We start from the raw sequence: 20,660 nt of genomic DNA on the forward strand, positions 1-20,660 counted from the left end.
TTCCCAGGTCCTGGCTTAGAAGCTGTGTAAGGGGAAAATGAGAGAAGGGTGTTGAGGTAGACAGACCCCATCTGCTGCTGCCAGGAGCTAGGGGATGCCATTGGACAACACAGCAGTGACAAGGCCTAGAACCATGGGTAGTCTCTGTCCTGGAGACAAGTTCAGGATATACCAACAGGACCTCCTGAGGGGGCGACTGTCTGTGGGCAAAACCTAATGACCGACCTTGGGCTACCACTATGCCTCCTCCCAGGTTCTGGGGAGTTTGACAGGGACCTTTGCCTAGGAGAATCTGGGGACGAACAGCACCTCCTTCACTGCACAACACTTCACTATCATAGGATTAACATTGCAAACTCCAACACAACTCGCAATAGTATGGGAAGGAAGTGATGGAGTCAAGCGAATGACTAAGTGGTAAAATTAAAGGGCTATTAGCAGGAGAGAAAAAAAAAACACTAAAAACTGGGATAATAGTGTTATCTGACTAGGTATCCATGTATCACAAGAAAAATAATATTTTTATAATAAAATAAAGTTTTATCAGTACCTACCCAGCAATCATATAGCTGTAGAAACTACAGCTATACAATTACTGGCAAGTCACCCTAATAAAACCACTTGCACACCTGTGTAGCTTACAATACTGAGCACTTGGGCACCACTGTTTGCTACTAGGCACTGGGAGCCGCTGGGTGCTTGGCGCTGCTGGATGCTCAAATCTGCTGGACGCTTGGATCCACTGGACACTGGGATCCGCTGGATGCTTCCGTTAAATATAAGATAAATGCTAGACATAATCTTGGGTAAAATATATGACTAAAGATGACTAAAGACCGGATCAGCCAGAATAATTCAGTGCCAGGTAAGCTAATAGCTTTAATGGCAAGTGTACTATTTCGTCAGTCCAACTACATAATAGCTGTGTTTTGATTAAAGCTCAGCAGGCACGCTAAAGCAACATTACTTTGTTCCCTTTACTGTATTAAGTACAGCCCTCTATAGGGATGCTCTCTCTGTAGTGGGCTCTTGTATGTTTACAATGAAAATTACTTCCTATAATTAATAATTATTCTATTCTTGCTTTTACTAGGATCTCAATGTATCTTCCTCTGAAAGCCCATCATGACTAATTATCTCCTGCTACATTACACCCTTTCACTAATAACAGTAATAAGTGTTTAAATTTATTGTAATATTGTTGCAGTAGCGAACACACTATTAAGGGTTCATAACAACACTAATAATCACTAACTCTGCAAAAATGCTTTGTGGAATTAAAATTCAACACCAACATCGTTCTGGTACAAATGCAATGTTTACATTATTAAGCTACTCTATCTTAATATGCTTATTAAACTCAGCAACATTTTTCTTTGTTGCATTACTCATTGTAAAGATGATTAAATCAAAGGATCACTACTGAAACGTATTATCGAACAATGTCTAGTCAGTGACAAACATAAACATTGGTCCGACAAACCAATGTTTACATATAGTCCGACAGTCGTTAAAGAGTAGCTCACCAATTAACTGTAATTTTGCTGCAAATGCAAACTAATGATGAACTACAGTAAAAAAAACCAACAAAACAAGGAAAAAAATCATCCTAAAGCTTTCGGCTGAAAATATTCCAATTTCGGTTTGTGCTATACTGAAATCCGGTAAATAACTCGTGAAAAATGAATAACTGCTGCCGACACCAGATGTTTACACAGGCGTCGCAGACACGGAATGAGCTAATTGGCTGTGTCGTTCCTAACCTTCTCGCTAGGGGGCGAGACTGGTGTCACCTACACACTTATTTATGTGTCGCTACTGCGAAATTTGAATCTATACTGCTGCAAGTAACAGAAACTATAGCTGTGTAATTACAGGGTAAGTTGCATAATCAAAATTCCATGGGTAGTGAATAATGATCACCAGGAAGGAATAGTAAAGGACAGATTTTAAGAGTGGTAATCTTCTTGATTTTGCTAAAAATAGTTATTTGACCTAAGGCAAACTACCCAATATTAAACTGTATGAAGTAAAGCAAGGCCTAGGCATGGAAATCTATGGAAAAAGCTTACCTGCATTTTTTAAAGAAGGACAAACCACGGGGATTATGTTTGAAAACTGTTAAAATAACTTTAACCATTTGATTAGAAAATGCCATCAATTCCAAAACTTGTAAAAGAAATCGGCCAAGACCTTTCCCACGATATTCCGGTTCCAGTTGTAATTCATAACTGCAAAATATATCTTATGAAATACATGTAAATAATTGTTTTATATATTCCAAACTAAAATATCTGAAACCACAACTAACGTATTATCTAGATGGATAAAAAATATATATATATAACTCCAAAATCCATTAAATAAACTATCAGTTTAAAATGTCTAAACTGAGACCAGTGTGAACACTTTAGAAAATGCCATCAATTCCAAAACTTGTAAAAGAAATCGGCCAAGACCTTTCCCACGATATTCCGGTTCCAGTTGTAATTCATAACTGCAAAATATATCTTATGAAATACATGTAAATAATTGTTTTATATATTCCAAACTAAAATATCTGAAACCACAACTAACGTATTATCTAGATGGATAAAAAATATATATATATAACTCCAAAATCCATTAAATAAACTATCAGTTTAAAATGTCTAAACTGAGACCAGTGTGAACACTTACCAATACAAAACTTCATCACCATAATCCATGTCAAACCGGAAGTGAGAAAACCCAATCGGTTTATCAAGGTTTACATCATAAGCAACGAGATACCAAGCCTCTTCTTCTGTCATCTCCTCTCTCTTTTCATTGGCTCGCCATCCCCTTTGACTCTGTTCATATCTGATCAATTGTTGAAAAACATCAATCAATCATTTACCAAACAAATCTTCCTGTTCAATTAATAAATCTAAGAGAAAATGTAAAGATGGCATATGGATTATGGAGAATAACGCAAAGATGGCATATGGATTATGGAGAATAACGCAGTGCTCATTTACAACGATTATGGAAATATGTACTATCTTCATAGCCTGCCTGATGAAAATGACAAAACCCCAATAAAATTAGTTAACAATTATAGATAAAATAAATATAGCCTCATATCAGGACTTCTTGAATCTGAAACGAAATTGTATTTGGAGACCATCTAGGATTAAAAATACAATTGCAAAACTATATTTTTATTATAATAAAAGGTTTTATATGTACTTACCACCCAGTAATTACATAGTTATTAGTTTCACCCGTTCAGCATTCAACTTTGAAATTCACAAGTCACCCTAGAATGTTTTGTGGGTTCATGACTCACCCCTGCCCACTTTTAGGGGGATAGAGAAGTACAACATAGCAAAGAGTTTCAATTTGTTTATGCTCTATGTTTATGAGAGGGGAGGGAGAGAGGGCTCTGATCGTGTAATTACTGAGGAAGGTGCTGTTGGCGAGAAAAGAAATTGGGAAATGTCACCAGCAGAAATCTCAGCAATGAAGTGTAGGCGTAGAGGGAGAATCTACTTACTCATCTTTGTCAGAGAAAATCGGAGACAATGCCAAATCTGGGGGCGCTTGAGGAGTTGAAGACGTCTTCTTAAGTAGACTCATGGGTATATCTTAGTTTAACCAGACCAATGAACTGATTAACAGCTCTCCTAGGGCTGGACCAAAGGATTAGATATTTTTATGTGGCTAAGATTCAATTGGTTACCTAGCAACACACAGCTTATTGTGGGATCCGAACCACATTATATCGAGAAATTAATTTTTAATCACCAGAAACAAATTCCTCTTGACTCCATGTTGGCAGAGCAGGGAATCAAACTTGAGACTACTGAATTGGTAGGCAAGAATGTAAACCACTTGTCCAATGAGGGGTCCTTAAATGGACTCAAAATGCTATCCAGCTTACTCTGGCCAGGATCCGAAGTTGCTGAAATATCTGTGTATCAACTGTTTGAGCCCCAATACTATAAGTCACTTGCATACACTTTGGAACCAATCCAGCCACCAGTACACCTGGGCACTCTGGTGCCAAGGAGGGGCATCTACTAACTGAGGTTCAATACTTCTTTCACCATGCTGAATGGGGGGAAAGTGTGTTCGTCTAGATTTGACCAGTCCTGGAGCATGGCATCCGTTGCCCAAGCCTGAGGGTCCGGAACTGGAGAACAATTACGAGGAAGACGATGATTCCTCAATGTCGTGAACGGATTTAACTTCCACTGGGTCAATCGGGTCAGCATCATTGTCTGATTGCTCTCTGCCCATGAAAGAAGCTCTCTGGCTTCTTGGTAGAGAGAAAATGAATGAATTTCTGATTGGTTCTTTATATATGCTAATGCTGTCATGTTGTTGGTGTGAACTAATACTATTTTGTTATGCATCAGAGTTGAGAGTGCCTGAAGGGCTAGATGTATTGCTCTCAACTCCTTCACATTGATGTGCAGGTTCTTCTCTTTTGGAAGCCACATCATTCCTGTAATTTCTTTGCTGTCCAACAGGGTTCCCCAACCTAGGTTTGATGCATCTGAATATAATGTTAGGTTGGGGTTTAATGTATGCTACGACTTTCCTACTGCAAATCTGCATTCTTCTAGCCACCATTGAAGATCATCTTTGATTTCAGAAAAAATGGGGAAGACGAACGAACCTGGTTGTGTCTTCTTTTTCCAATTGGCTTTTAGGTAAAACTGGAGAGTTCTTATGTTTAACCTTGCAAGAGGCACAAACTTTTCTATCGATGAAAGTGTCCCCAACAGGCTCATCCATCCGTTGGCCGAGCATGGGGCACGAGAGAGGAAGTTTTGAATTTTCTTCCAGCAGTTTGTTATTCTCTGACTGGAGGAAGACACTGAAAATTCAGAGAATCTATCTTCATCCCTAAAGTATTGACTGAGAGGGAATCAGTTGTGACTTCTGTAGGTTGATTCGTATTCGCAATTGGCGTGCTAAATTCATAGTCTTCTGTAGGTCCTCTATGCACTTGGCTCTTGAGAGGGAGCAAAGGAGCCAGTCATTGAGATAAAGGCACATGTTTATGCCCATGAGGTGAAACCACTTGAAGAGTGGTGCAAGAACTTGGATGAATACTTTGACCGCTGTGGAAAGGCCAAAACACAGTGCCCTGAATTGGAAGACCAATCCCTGAAATACAAATCTCAGATACTTCCTGGACTCCAGATGGACAGGAATATGAAAGAATGAGTCCTGCATGTCTATCGTTATCATCCAATCCCCTTGTTGAATGGCTGACAGGACTGACTGGTTTGTTTCCATAATGAATTTGGTCATCTCTATGAAGAAATTCAAGAGTGCTGACATCTAGTAGGAGAGGTCTCAAACGCCCTGATGACTTTGGGACGATGAATAGACGGTTGTAAACCTTTGGATATTAAGTCTTCAACCAATTCCATGACCTGCTTCTCCATAAGAGCAGATACTTCCTGAGACAGGCCTGAAAACTTCTTTGAGCCTATGAGTAGGTTTCCAAGTTGCTGGGCGACAAGGTTAAGGGAGGTTTCTCCCTGAACGAGATGGCATATCCCTCCTTGATGATAATTTAATACCCACGGTTCTACATCTCCAGTGCTTCCAAAACTGTAGTAGCCTCACTCCTACATGTGCAAAGATGATCAATTCTTCATTTTTTATGGGCAGGTCTAACAGCAGGTTTCTTACTAATCCTTCTTGCCTTAAGATTCCTCCAAGGTCAGGATTGGAAGCATCCTCTGTTCCAACGAAAGCACTGTTGAGCCAGAGGAGATACTGTTCTTAACCCTTAAACGCCTATTGGACGTATTAAACGTCGACGAAAATTGTCTGTTGGGTGCTTAATTGACGTATGATACGTCAACGCAAAAAAGTTTTTTAAAAATTCGCGGAAAAATAGTTATAGGTCTACTTGGTGAAAACTTTTGAATCACGCACCTTGAGGGATGCTGGGAGTTCACAAATCAAGCTGTTGTTTTGTTTACAAGCGTTACCCAGGTGCGCATGCGCGAATTTCTTTCTTCTCACACTAAAAAGCATCAGCCACATCTCAGAAATTATTTCGTCACATTGACGTAATTTTTGCACCATTTTATATTAGCCGTTACATAGAGTTTTATATATGAAAATGTGCGCAATTTCATGTAGAATACAACAAAAAACAACCCATGGTTGTAGCTTTTATCAGTTTTGAAATATTTTTATATAAATAATAATAAGTGCCAAAATTTCAACCTTCGGTCAACTTTGACTCGACCGAAATGGTAGAAAAACGCAATTGTAAGCTAAAACCCTTATATTCGAGTAATATTCAATCATTTACCTTTATTTTGCCACAAACTGGAAGTCTCAAGCACAATATTTTGACTTATGGTGAATTAGAAAAAAAAAAAAAAAAACTTTTTCGTTACGTCCATGCGGTAACTGCCGAAAAAATCAGAAATTCTTTCGTCCGATTGTCGTAATGTTTGCACCGTTTTATATTAGCCGTTACATAGTTTTATATATGAAAATATGCGAAATTTAATGTAGAATACAACCAAAAACAACCCATGGTTGTAGCTTTTATCATTTTTGAAATATTTTCATATAAATAAGGTAAGTGCCAAAATTTCAACCTTCGGTCAACTTTGACTCGACCAAAATGGTAAAAAAACGCAATTGTAAGCTAAAACTCTTACATTCTAGTAATATTCAATTATTTACCTTTATTTTGCAATAAATTGGAAGTCTCTAGCACAATATTTCGATTTATGATGAATTTTTGAAAAAACCTTTTCCTTACGTCCGCGCGGTAACTTCCGAAAAAGTCTAAATTTTTTTGTCAGATTGTTGTAATGTTTGCACCGTTTTATATTAGCCGTTACATAAAGTTTTATATGAAAATGTGTGTAATTTCATATATGAAATGTGCACAATTTCATGGAGAATACAACAAAAAACAACCCATGGTTTTGGCTTTTATCACTTTTGAAATATTTTCATATAAATAATAAGTGCCAAAATATCAACCGTTGGTCAACTTTGACTCAACCGAAATGGTCAAAAAATGCAATTGTAAGCTAAAACTCTTACATTCTAGTAATATTCAATCATTTACCTTCATTTTGCAACAAATTGGAAGTCTCTAGCACAATATTTCAATTTATGGTGAATTTAAAAAAAACGTTTTCTTTATGTCTGCGCGGTAACTCTGCCGAAGAAAACAAATGCTTTCGTCTGATTGTCGTAATGTTTGAATCTTTTATATTAGCAGTTACATAAAGTTTTATATATGAAATATTTACATATAACGATAAATGACAATATTTCAACCTTCGGTCAACTTTGACTCGACCGAAATGGTAAAAAAACGCAATTGTAAGCTAAAACTCTTACATTCTGGTAATATTCAATCATTTACCTTTATTTTGCAACAAATTGGAAGGCTCTAGCAGAATATTTTGATTTATGGTGAATTTTTGAAAAACTTTTTCCTTATGTCCGCGCAGTAACTCTGCCGAAAAAATCAGAAATTCTTTCGTCTGATTGTCATAATGTTTGCACCGTTTTATATTACCCATTACATAAAGTTTTATATATGAGAAATGGCGCAATTTAATGATAGACAAACAACAAAATAATTCAAGGTTGTAGCTTTTATCAGTTCTGAAATATTTTCATATAAATCACGATAAATAGAACAAATTTGACCTTCGGTCAACTTTAACTCAAAAACTGCAATTGTAAGCTACAACACTTACAGTCTAGTAATATTCAATCAATTACCTTCATTTTGCAACAAATTGGAAGTGTCTATCACAATATTCCGATTTATGATGTATTTTTTAAAACAACTTTTTTTATGTATCTTCTTCTTCTTCTTCCCAGCTTGTTCCCATTTTTATATGGGGTCGCCGTTTTGGATGAGCCGTTTCCATCTATTTCTATCTTGTGCTTCTGCCTCATCAATTCCCTTCTCATGTAAGTAATCCTCTCACACAGTCCTTCCATCTCTTTCTTGGTCTCCCTCTTTTTCTTCTTCCTTTGCACCTCCACCCCCATAGTATGTCTCCCGGCGTGTCCTCATCTCTCCTCAACAGGTGTCCATACCATCTCAGCCTCCCCTCCTGCACTTTCTTTGATACTTCCACCACCTTAGTTGACCCCCTTATGTAGTCATTTCTGATCCTATCCACTCTTGTTACCCCAGACATCCACCTAAGCATTCTCATTTCTGCCACATCCATCTTCTTCTGCTCTGCTTTTCTCATGCTTGCTGTTTCCGTACCATACAGCATTGCTGTTCTTACCACCGTCTTGTGAAATTTTCCTTTTAACCTAAGCGGCACTCTTTTGTCACAAAGAACTCCTGAGGCCGCTCTCCAGTGTTCAGCCTGCCTGTACCCGATGTTTTACTTCTTCTTCCATACTTCCTCCAGCGTTAACAAAAGATCCCAAATACTTAAACTTATCAACTCTCCTTATTTGCTCTCCACCAAGCTGAATACTTTCTCTATCATGTATGTGCGTTGCGAATTCATGCATCATATTGTGATAATATTTTCTTTGTGTTGCTTTGATCGTTTTACAATTTATTATATACCAAAATCATTGCAATTTAGTGTAAAATACAACAAAACATAATTAACTCATTAGCTTTAACAATTTACCTCACAGCGCGATTTGTATACAGTTATATAGGAAATTTTTTTTGTGCTGTCATATATTCCAATATTTATATATGATAATGATATTTTTTTCATTTCTGATGGTTGCATACTAAACTTCAGGCAATGACAAAAAATGAGCCAAAAATGAACTTTTAATCTTGAAAACTAAGCATGCTGTGATTATTTGAAAAAACTTTTTTCCGCTTCAGCACTGACTCCTGAACACCACCGGCATACGGGAGACACTTTCGGAAATACCGGCTCAGCATTTAAGGGTTAAGCTGGTAGTGGTTGCAAGAGCCCCCCCGTGTTCTTCGGATTTTAGCAGATTGTAATTCTTCCGTTATTCGCTCTAAAGTCGAATGCGGGAAAAGACTGGTTTTGTCTAGAGAAGCGATAAGCAGCGTCCATCTCTGAGAGGGGAGTTACCCCTTTCTTGGTAAACGAAGACCATAATTCCCTCTTTTTAAGTACTACTGTTAAAAAATTGAAGCCAGTTTTTGTGCAATGTCTATAATTGCCTTATCTGTGCATCCGAGTACACTGAGCCAGTCGGAAGCAAAATTCTCTTGAAGGTTTGGGCAGTCCACTATCTTCTTCGCTAGAGCTCCTACTGTCCAATCTAGAAAGCTCATTACTTCTAACAACTTAAAAAAATCTTTAATAAGGTGGGCTAACTCCAAGGTCAAAAAGTATAAGACTGGAGAAATCCCCTTGAGAGGAGACAGATACTCCCAAGGAAGGCATCTCTCCAGTGACATAAGACACTCGTCTGTGCGTCACTAGACGAAACGAAAGTCACATTGGCAAGATCACGCTTCTCAACCAACCAAGTCATCTTGTCGAAAGCCTTCTTGGATGAAAAGTACAATACCATCTTGGGAAGACCTACTGTTCCTGAAGGTTGTCACATCATAAACGCTGATCTTGGGGAAGACGGTATTGCTGGAGAAAAAGAAGAAGGGTAGCAGATGAGGAAAAATACCGTAGAAAAGCCAAAAAATCAGAAATCGGTTGCTCCTGTTCTCCATCATCCTCATCCGACAAAGCTGAAGAAACACTTTCCAAAACCTCCTGAGGATTCTGAGTAGTCGATGAGGGATTCTGGAGTAGGTTCAGATTACTATCCAGTTGCTGTTTGATTTGTAAGTCTCCACCCAGTTGTACCTGAGCAGGTAACTGAGACTCGGGACGTGGTACGGTCAGCCTCTCTTCATGTCCCAACTGAGTGGAAGAATCTCCAGAAGTAGGAGGCACTGCTGACTGCAGGTGAGCGGGAGCTGGACACCTGGGGTCCACTTCCACTGAAATGGGCTTAACAAGCACTGGATGATCGGATACTGGACGGCTCAGCAATCGGTTATTTTATCACTGTCTTATTCTGCAAAACACCTGAACTCTCTTGTTCAAAAGGAACACAATAATCATATATACTGGGTGGCGTTCAGCCACTTGGCGCTCGGTCTCTTTACGCTCGCATGCTGGACAATCATACTGCAATCGGGCGCTGGACACTCAGATAATAAGTGCTCGTATGTTGGACGTTCTGTGTGCTCCTAGACTGGTCATTCGACTACTGGGTGCTAAGGTGCTGGACATCTGTTTTACACTATCAGGCGCTGGATGCTCTGACACTGCAAACCCGTATATGGGGGTGCTCAGACTGCTGGCGCTCAACCGTCGTACATCATACACCTGGCGTCTGGTATACACAATGCAACTGTACACAGGCCGCTCAGACACTTTCTTGGGAGCAGAGCTAATCGGAACCTGGGGAGGGATTTCCCAAAAACTACAAGAGGGGAAAGGTTTGCGCTCTCACTCTTTCGCACGTTTACTAAATGAAGGAGAATCATCTCTTGGCGTACTGTGCCTTTTCAATGGCCTGAAAACATTAAAAAACATTTACTACATCCTGTATAAAAACCTGTGTCCAAGTCACTTCAAGAAAGAGCATGTATATCCATAAGGGTGCCTTTCCAATGGCCGTCTAATGAGTATTGGAATATGCGTTTAACAGGCTTGTTTGAAGGAGTAACTACCCATGGACAAACCCAAAAAAACTCCCTTGGACTGCCAGTTTGCTTCCTCACGGGTGCAGGGGAGCTTAGCAGGGACTTTGGTCTAGGAGTGTCAGTGTGACGTTTAGTTACCTCCTCCACTGCACTTGCACTTAAACTAGTACGTATTCATCTTATCCATCAGCAATTTAACCGATGTCCCAATTTGGGCCACTGTATTCACTAATCGACCAAACTTATGGTCTATCCATTTTTCCAGGTTGGCAATAGCACTGGGTTCTGAAGAAAGGGATCTGGGAATCAGAGTAGAGGGAAAAGTTGGAGGTGTATTACTGGGAGAAAAGGCAGTCAAAGGTGTAACAGACACACAAATTTAACATTATCAACATTATCCCTTCTAGGTGAACTCACCTGACAGGTGGTCTTAGCCTTGGCTTTAGTGGCAGCTTTCCCACCTCTGTCACGTTTCAGTTTCATTAAATAAGAATCTAACACCTGCCATTTCCCCTTTTCCCAATCTTTACATCGTCGCAAGTTCAAGAGCAAACTTGTTCTCTGCACATATGCTACACATAGTTTGAGCATTATATTTAGCAGAAGTCAGTCAAAGGCTGCAAAACATTACACTAGTCAAAATTCAGGAGTCAAAATCATTGATAATATTCTCTAAGCTAATATAATTAGCACTACCAAAGTAGTGGAATACATCACCCAACTGATGAAAAACCACAACAATCCAGTGCCCAAAATTTACAAGAGCTGCTCAACCATCATGTTTCGTAACTGCCGGTTGAGCAGCTCTTGTAAAGGAGCACTATTGTGATTATCAAAATTTTTAGCTGCCATAGTGTTAGAAAACTTATAGCTAAGTAATTACTTGGTAAGTTACTTATATAAAAACAGAAAACAAACACAATACCATAAAGGAGAAAATTAACAAGAAATCATAAAAATTATTACTAACGCCAACTCCCGTCTTCACAAGAATACGTCATAAAGAATTCTGACAAGAATGTAAACATTCCAGCACCACCTGGTGGGAAACAGGTGATTAGGGAAACAGTCCTAGTGGGTTGGCCAAGTATTATTATTATTATTATTTCTTTTAATGCCAATTGCACCTAATGGCGCAAAGATATAAGATAACTTTAACCAAAGGTAAGATTCATTCCAAATAATTAGACTGGCACTCCTGTAATACTGTACAGGGATAATTATACTAAAATAAAGATAACTTCTGAAATTACAGTACCTACTGCAGACCAACAGAGTGATGCAATCAGGTCACAGACATTTATGATGAAAGAGAAATAGTTTTGTGTTACTGGACATGACTGCAACTGCTACACTTAAATGGATACAAGAGAACTCCATTCTTTTGCATTAGGGAAAAACCATTAAATCTGAACTTACAAAGGCTGCATATTTGTTTGACAGAGTGAAATCGCCCACTCCAACACCTCAGGAACCAGATCCCTGACTCTTTTGCATTCCAGTTTGCAGTTCAACCCATTACGTTCAAACTTTGTGAATGTTGGGAATTTCGCAAGTGGATCAGGCTGAAAAATTATTAAAAAAAATGGATATGATGTACAATGCTGTACTGTAATATTAGTAATATGAAAGGGTGCAACCACAATGTCAATCACATTTATTTATTGATCAAAATAAAAATCATAAAACCTAACTATACTGAATACATAACCCAATTTCAAACCTAATAATAAGCAATGTAACTTTCATCTATACGACTTTTTAGTAGCAACCAAAATTCATTCATTGCTAATAACGAATATACAGTCCTTCGGAAAAATTATATTACAGTACTACTAAAAAACCTTTCCATAAGATAACAGTCTTTCTCTTCAGTAATTTCAACTAGCAGTTTTCAGTGAAATAAATAAATCAAATCAGTGCTGCATATACATATACATACACTTCATACCAAACATTTAATTAGAGTACAGTAGCCTATATCTCTCTGGCATAAAAGAAAATTCATTACCTCAAGAAAAACTGTCATTGAAGTATCAAGTTACACAAATATCCTTGCAATTATTACTGATGTTGCTAACATTTCTACACATATCTTAAAAAAGTTTAGTCATACCACACCTCGTAAATATTTTGAAAAATTAAAATTGACTTGACTCTTTGAGATTCTGATGACATCAAGAGATGTCAAGCAACAGCCATCCCCAAATATTTTGATGATCTCAAATGTCATTAGCAAAAAATAAAAAGCTAACCATAAATACATGTACATAGCCTATGCTAGGTAGCATTAGGATGACATCTAGTGTGTTGGATGGTTTAGATCTTTTCCTGCAAGAGGCGCTGTTCAACAAGAGTTGTTGTTATCAAACCTGTCCACTTTTTGCCCGCATTTTATTTTTTCTCACTTTTAATATATAGTCTTTTTACATATAATAACAAGTATAAAGAGATGTCATATACAGTATAAATAATATATATATATATCTCATTTAAAAATAAATTGTACATAGTATTTCTAATGTTGGAAAATGAAGTTTTTATTGTAAAACTAATATGTAATACCTACCTGAACACCTGAACTAGCCCTGGCACTTACCAGCTCGAACCATCATTTATTAAAAATTTACCAAATCTTTGGTTAAAATAAACGATCAGTGTTGCCAATCTCCTGGCAAACACCCTCGTTACCTAGTTACCAGCCCACCGCTAGTAGCCCTGCCTCACGGGCCGGTCACACCTGCCCTCAGTCATCATAACTCAATAACTCTGTATGAGAGGGGAGGAGGGTGGGAATCATTCAGGTGTTCAGGTAGGTATTGCAATATTAGTTTTACAATAAAAACTTCATATTGCAATACACCCCCTGAACACCTGAACTAGCCCGATTAACAACATTTAATTTGGAGGTGGGGAATCCAAATCTGCCCGGCCCTCCACTGTACTAGTTGTCAGTCAATATAATTGAGTACGCGAGTCAGTCTCAAGTTCATTTGTCACTCGTCCAAGCTAATCTCCATGTGTGGCCTTCCAGGCCTGCCATATGTGGAGGGAAAAACTCCCTGCACCTCTACCCTAAGGTCAAAACTCATTGAGTGTGGAAGGGATACAAACCTGTTTCCTCTCAGCTGGCTATGTGCCTCACCTGAGTAGAGGAAAAACTGAAGACCTCCCATGTGGCTCTCGGCCTCTCATGTATGGAGGGAATCTGAAGACCTCCCATGTGGCTCTCGGCCTCTCATGTAGGAGGGAATCTGAAGACCTCCCATGTGGTCCTCTCGGCCTCTCATGTATGGAGGTTAACTGAAGACCTCCCATGTGGCCTTAGGCCTCTCATGTACGGCAGGAGGGACAACAATGTCCATCGGTGCCGTCTGCGACGGTGTCGTCGATCGTAGTGATGTCCCCCCCCCTCTTGTAGTGTTGTACCTGCCTGTCTGTACTCTGCCTGGTTGGCACTTGAAAGAATACCCTCAGATAGACCTAGACATGTTCTTTCCTATCTGTCCTAATACTTAAAATCCTTTTGTGATATATCATATCATGAATACCTTATACATATTCCTAATAGTCGCTCCCTACTCTAATACTAACTCAGACAGCAAGATTGTTGGGTTTAAAAAATAGAATTTAGGCCAAAGGCCGAGTATTGGGACCTATGAGGTCAGTCAGCGCTGAAGGGAAATTGAGAAAGTTTGAAAAGGTGTGAAAGGAAGAAAAACCTCTGTTGCACAATGAGTCCAGTGTTAGGAGAGCGTGGAAAATAGGATGAGAGAATATGGAGAGAATATGAAATCAGAAAAGTGAGAGAGAGAGAGAGAGAGAGAGAGAAACACAATCGTCTAGGATAAAGAGAGAATATAAAATCAGGGAAAAGAGAGAGAGAGATAAAATCAGGGGAGAGAGAGAGAGAGAGAGAGAGAGAGAGAGAGAGAGAGAGAGAGAGAGAGAGAAGAGAAATTACGATCGTCTAATATCTCCACCTCCGCAAATTGCAGCAAGTTAAACGGGTATTATCTTAACAATAATACGTATAACTCCGTACAGCTATGTTGAAACAAATCCCCGAACGAGAACTTGTTGCTAATGCGATCGACTCCTATAACAACATCACTTTATTGTATTGATCAGCGTGTGACAGTAATCGAATCCGATAGCAACATCCGTTATTGTATTCATCCGCGTGGGACGGTAATTACTGTATTCATGTTATAAATGCAGCTGAAGCTAATAAGGCAAAATTACGTTCATCAGCAACCTGGACAGAAGTCCCGAGCTTTTTGTATGAAATTCCAACGCAGGCCGTGGTAAAGAAACTAATTAGCATGAAAGAGCTCATTACTATTGTTTTCACACAGACAAAGGATTAATAACGTATATAAAGTGTAAGGTCGTAATACCTATGAAAACGAGTGAAAAAACGAACGGAATCCTAAATTTAACGCCATCTAACCCGAGGGAAAAACTAGCTTCCAATGGGGGGGGGGGGGGGGGGGAGACGTATCAGTCAAATTTTGGTCTTAAATTACATCGTAAGACGAACAGTATGACTTCGTTACATAAGTTAAGTATCCAGATATTCATTAATATGCTAAGGACAAAAACATTAGCCGAGACCAAGTGATGGTTGAATCTGAAGCCAAGGAGAAAAAAAAAAAATAGACTAGCCGGCATCCTTGTCTGTCTAAACCACACCACCTTACAATAGTGCTGTTTGACGACAAGCTAGTGTAATTGTAATTTAATTGAAAAGTAATAAAATAATATTTAAAGGTAATTAAATTAACTTTATTAGGCCTAATATTAATTTCAGTTGTCATTGTAATTTGATAATATGACTGGTAATAATTTGTAACTGTAATTGACATAAGGTCAATGTAAATACTGGACGGCAATAGTCTGTTAAACGTATGAAGACGTCATACATACAAATTCCTTATATCTGACATCTGATTATATGCCCCAGATAGATACCTCATTGACTATATTAAATGTCAACATAGTTGAAGACACGTCTCCTTTAAGACGTTTGTACAAACTTGGCATAAGTGAGAGTGTTGTTACGTTAGTCATTTTAGTCAATCAGGAGAGAATGAGATGGATACGGCGACGCAAACCCGTATTCGTCATCCGCTGATTCCAGCGTGAATGACTGCCGAGTTTAGTGTTTATACTACGCCAATATGATGATACACATAATACAATTATAATGCTTTAGTCGGACAGAATCCGATCTTCATTCTGTTCGATTACATTCATATTAATTATCCTCAGATCGGATTCTCGTTCGTTTTCAATTACACCTGTATTGAATTTTCCGAAGTCAAGAATGCCTTAAGCTACAGCGTTAGCCAATATAAAAATAACTACCGATATGTTGTACAGCGAATACTTTAGGTTAGGCTAGGCTACTGAATATGCATACGATATATTCATCGTTGAACACTAGGCTAACCGTAGTTAATTTTATTCGATTTCTCTTCATACTGAATATCGTAAGTCAATATGCATTGAACGGAGAATTAGTTGATATTAACAATTATCGTATCGTATACGTAGATGAAAGTAACCTTAAAGACGAAGGAGCATATCTGAAAGACTAACCCTGGCCTAAAAGCTTCTGATGCAAGGAACTCGAAGCAGGAAAAAGCCTAAAGATGCTCTAAGGACACTGTGCCTCTAAAAACTACTACTTTAATAGAAAAACCGACCCGAAGAAGCCTGCACTTCTCTTCCTAAACTAAACACTATGTAGCCTATTATCCCTACTCGTCTATATCTGACCTAAGTTTTTATCATCCTGAGAACTTACACATCGAGGGAAGGGGAATCTGCTGCCAACCAAACTGCCTAGCTCCGAGCCAGAGGGGGAACGGCAGGTATCCTGCCCTGTTTTTCTGAGGGCTTGCGGTATCCCCATAACCCCCAGCACCGGTTAGGGCTGATTCTGGAACAGGCAGCGGGAGCTTTGGAAAAGAACGATTAGTAATTTCAGTATCCCTATTGCTCGATCTATCCTCGACATAATCTTGACATTAAAATCGGTAACAGAGATGTCATCGAGGGAAGGGGAATCTGCTGCCAACACTGCCAGCTCCGCGCCAGGGGGACGGCGGATTCCTGCCCTGTGGGCTTGTGCGGATCCCATAACCCCCAGCACGGTTAGGGCTGATTCTGGAACAGGCAGGGGAGCTGGAAAAGACGATAGTAATTTCAGTATCCCTATGCTCGATCTATCCTCACATAATCTTGACATAAACAAAATCGGTAACAGAGATGTCATACTCGATATCAGCGTACTCTCAAGTCTCTTAAAGAGCACTGTCTCTAAGTCTTTATCTTGATCTACGTTAGTCTCTTCCTGCCTACAGTTACTTCTTAATACGAGACCTTTCCTATATTTGAGATACCCTAACATCTGGTCCAAAGACCACTCCTGACATTCCAAACATCTGGTCTTTACATTATATTGAACAGGCCTACAATTTACGCATAAGGAATGACTATCGTGTCATAGGGTACTCATCCTTTTTCTTGCATTGTTGGCAAAGACGATACGTTGTTGAACTTCCGCTCGTCGTTTTCTGTGATGTCGTGGCCGAGGATGCAGTAGTCGTTGTCGTAGCCTGTGTTGTTTCTTCCTTTGCAGAATCAATGTCTAATGACAAGGTATTAAGAGCAATCCAACCGTAATCCAAAGGGATGCGTAATTCGCCACCAAAATCAATCAAATCAAAGGTGCAAATGAAGGCCGGGCAATACCAAAAAGGAGTTCGCTGTGGATACATCTGTACTCCACCGCGAACGATAAGTGATTGACGTGAGAGGGCAGGAGTGACCGGCTCGTGAGGCAGGGCTACTAGCGGTGGGCTGGTAACTAGGTAACGAGGGTGTTTGCCAGGAGATTGGCAACACTGATCGTTTATTTTAACCAAAGATTTGGTAAATTTTTAATAAATGAAGGTTCGGGCTGGTAAGTGACCAGGGCTAGTTCAGGTGTTCAGGGGGTGTATTGCAATATGAATGAATATGTAAATCTCTGTTAACTTCATAAAATATGTCATAAAACATAGGGGAATTTGTATTTTCAACTAAGTCAACATCAATACATTATTTTGACTGATATTGCTAGTTTCCATTATTTAGATGTAAGCCAATATTAATTCTATCATGATAATGCATTTGTAGCAAGCATTAGAGAAAATTATCGATAAGTTCATAAATTGTAATCCAGAAGTGTGTGTTTGTACCACAATAAGAGTTTTAGATGGCCAGAAAAATCTCTTACGCTTAAAATTTTGCAAAGCAATAAGAATAGGTGATAAAATATAAATTTTCAGTATGAATTTGATACACCTTTCTTTAAGAATTAAATCTTGAATCCTTAGAAATATTAACTCTTACTTTTAAGCTGAAGGTGTTTATAAATCAGCTTCTATTCCCTGCTGTTATAACAATATGGTTATAATGCCATAACAAAATTACCAATTTTGCCAGTTACAATTAATGCAACAAATTTCAAAAGGAGTTCTTAATAATAATGTAAAAACAAGTTACACTGTCAATGTATACTGCAGTGGGGAAACAGTCTTAGTGTAGCAATGAATAAGTCTGTACATTGTGGATATACAAAATAAAGAAAATACTGACAAAAAGAATGTTAAGCACTACTGAGCCTTTATGATATAAACAAAGTGCAATTTCCATAAAATAAAATAAGAAAATACTTACAATTTCATTAGCCTGTTTTACCAGCAGCCGAGCTGCCGCATCCTTTGCCTTTTCCGCCTTCAACTGTGCACGGCGCTCCTTACCTTGGCCCTTTGACTTGTTTCTCTTGCCTTGATTGTTATTCTGTAATACAGAAGGTGCTTGAATTCCTAATACATCAATATTAAAAATATATTAAGTACTCCTTGGTCATCTTTTAAAATATTGCAATAGGAATGTTACATATTTATTTTTCATTTAATCAAGATCACCTTCTCTTGAAAATTACTACAACTAATCTGTTTGGTTCTTGACTTGCAGAGTGATGAGAAAAGATTATTCCAGGTAGTTTTCATGGGTCACTCTTAAACGCATCAAATACCGTGGGTAATCAACAAAAATGCAATGAGCTGAAGGCAAACCCTGCAAGCTGATGCTGCCTCTCATGTGGCAACATGGCTCCCTGGCATCAGTCTCTAACAACTGCTGTCTAAGCAGCTTTGTTCCTTTGCTACATGTGTTGTCTGCACCCTCTCTTCTCTGAAAAATTTGAACAAAAGTCCTGAAAAGTGGCAAAAAATTCCCTATAAGTCTAAGATGGTACATAAACCGTCAGCTTCTGAAGAGAAAATAAAAAGGGATCATCTGAAAAGTAAAATGACCTTTAACGAAGTGGACTGCAAGTTGGGTAAGCACAACTCTTCTAGGTGCAACTCAGTAAAAGACAAAACAAAATTTTTTGAAAGTGTTAAGCATGGTACACACTATGCCATCATGTATCAGCTACGTGATGCAGTAGTGGTGTTGAAAAAAAGTAATCGCGGCCAAACTGTACTGCAACACTGCTCACTTGTTCTCGCAGTTCAGCTTTCAACGGCAGGATGTCTGCCAATGATGTACTTTGCCAGGAGACTCTACTGTGGGGTGTAGTTGCTCTGTGTGGTGCAAAAAAGAAACTTTCGAGGAAGAAACATAGAACCTTGTGGTGTAAGCAATGGCTTTCTCGGTGACCTCTGAAGGGAAGCTTCTATGAAATATTTTTGGAGCTACAAGTCGAAAATCCAACAAACTTTGAAAATTACACAAGAATGCCAATCCTTGCATTTTATAAATTGTTGGAAAAAAAATTAACTATATATTTGTAAGCAGAACACAAGCTTTCAAGACAGTATATCAACAGGAGCTCGTTCTTGCAGCTGGAGGATCGTATGCAAGCCTCCATTAATCAACCAGGATTTCAAAACAAAGCCTTGGTCTAATTATCCCCAAAACCTGTGAAGCCATCTATAATGTCCTTCGGGAGCATTATTTGAAAGTAAGGTTCAATATAGGTACAAAGTACACAAATATTTTTTTATTACAGAAAATGCAGCTCATCAAAACACCATAACTTCAGAGCTCCAAACTTCTGTGATGCTTTGATTGCAAACATTTCCCTGTAGAATTGTCTTCAGTGTGCAGCTTTTTAGTAAATGTCTTTATTCCGCAATGTACAGTTTACAAAAATTGATAACTCTGATTTTATAGTTTCCAAGTTTGCACTCCTGATGTCTCTCATCTTGTAAAGCTTGCATTTGATGTTCCAAACAGATGGATTTCCTTCAGTAATTCAATAAAATGTAGTGTTAGTCCTTGTCCACTATACGGGTTTGCCGGGTGGTGGTGAGCGGACATCCTCCCCCTCTGAACGTTGGTGCATCACTGAGCTGCGCAATGAAATGGCTCTGCCCCAACAACACGTTGGTGATGCTGCTTCGTGTTGAAAAAGTCATTTTTCAACGCATCCATCTAACACTGTGAGCATCATGGGGCTTTAGGCTAGTGCTAGCCAAGACTGGAGCTGAATGGCACCAGGGAATGGATGGAGGAAACGCCACAAAGGCATAGTATCCCTGTAATGCCACAACTAGGTCATTAAACTGTTTATCACAAAGGAATACTTCCTGCCACTGAAAGGGGTGGGGGGAAGATGGGGTGGCAGCCACAGTTTTCCTTGGATATTTCAATAAGGTAGGCCTAACAATTTCACACTACTATCCATGGTAAAACAAACAACTAACCTACTGCAGCCTCGTTCTCCTACTTGTCGCCTTGAATTTTTTTCTGAGGCTACTAGCCTATGTCTTTGGTTTAAGCTTATGACAGGGTAAAATACTGAATGGCCAACTTCTACTGTAGCACGACCATCTTGCTGAAAAAGTACTTTGACACGTCCTGTAACCCAGGATAGACATTAGTCAAGAGCCAGCGTCCGTCAAAGCAACACCTATTGATATTTCTTGATAGCTAGCTACTATTT

At 38.9% G+C, this 20,660-nt stretch overlaps 1 protein-coding gene across 1 annotated transcript in view; it reads right to left on the reverse strand.

The window, feature by feature from the left end:
- LOC135217267 (N-alpha-acetyltransferase 40-like) overlaps nucleotides 1–20,660 on the reverse strand; it is a 48,401-nt gene that overhangs the window by 2,839 nt on the left and 24,902 nt on the right. The window contains exons 2-5 of the mRNA XM_064253008.1: nucleotides 18,383–18,505; nucleotides 12,071–12,216; nucleotides 2,680–2,841; nucleotides 2,073–2,231 (exon numbers count right to left, since the gene is read on the reverse strand). Of these exons, the coding sequence (XP_064109078.1) occupies nucleotides 2,073–2,231; nucleotides 2,680–2,841; nucleotides 12,071–12,216; nucleotides 18,383–18,505 (590 nt within the window). The remainder of the gene's footprint in view (nucleotides 1–2,072; nucleotides 2,232–2,679; nucleotides 2,842–12,070; nucleotides 12,217–18,382; nucleotides 18,506–20,660) is intronic.

Source organism: Macrobrachium nipponense, chromosome 7 (assembly GCF_015104395.2).
Source record: "Macrobrachium nipponense isolate FS-2020 chromosome 7, ASM1510439v2, whole genome shotgun sequence".
NCBI lineage: Eukaryota > Metazoa > Arthropoda > Malacostraca > Decapoda > Palaemonidae > Macrobrachium > Macrobrachium nipponense.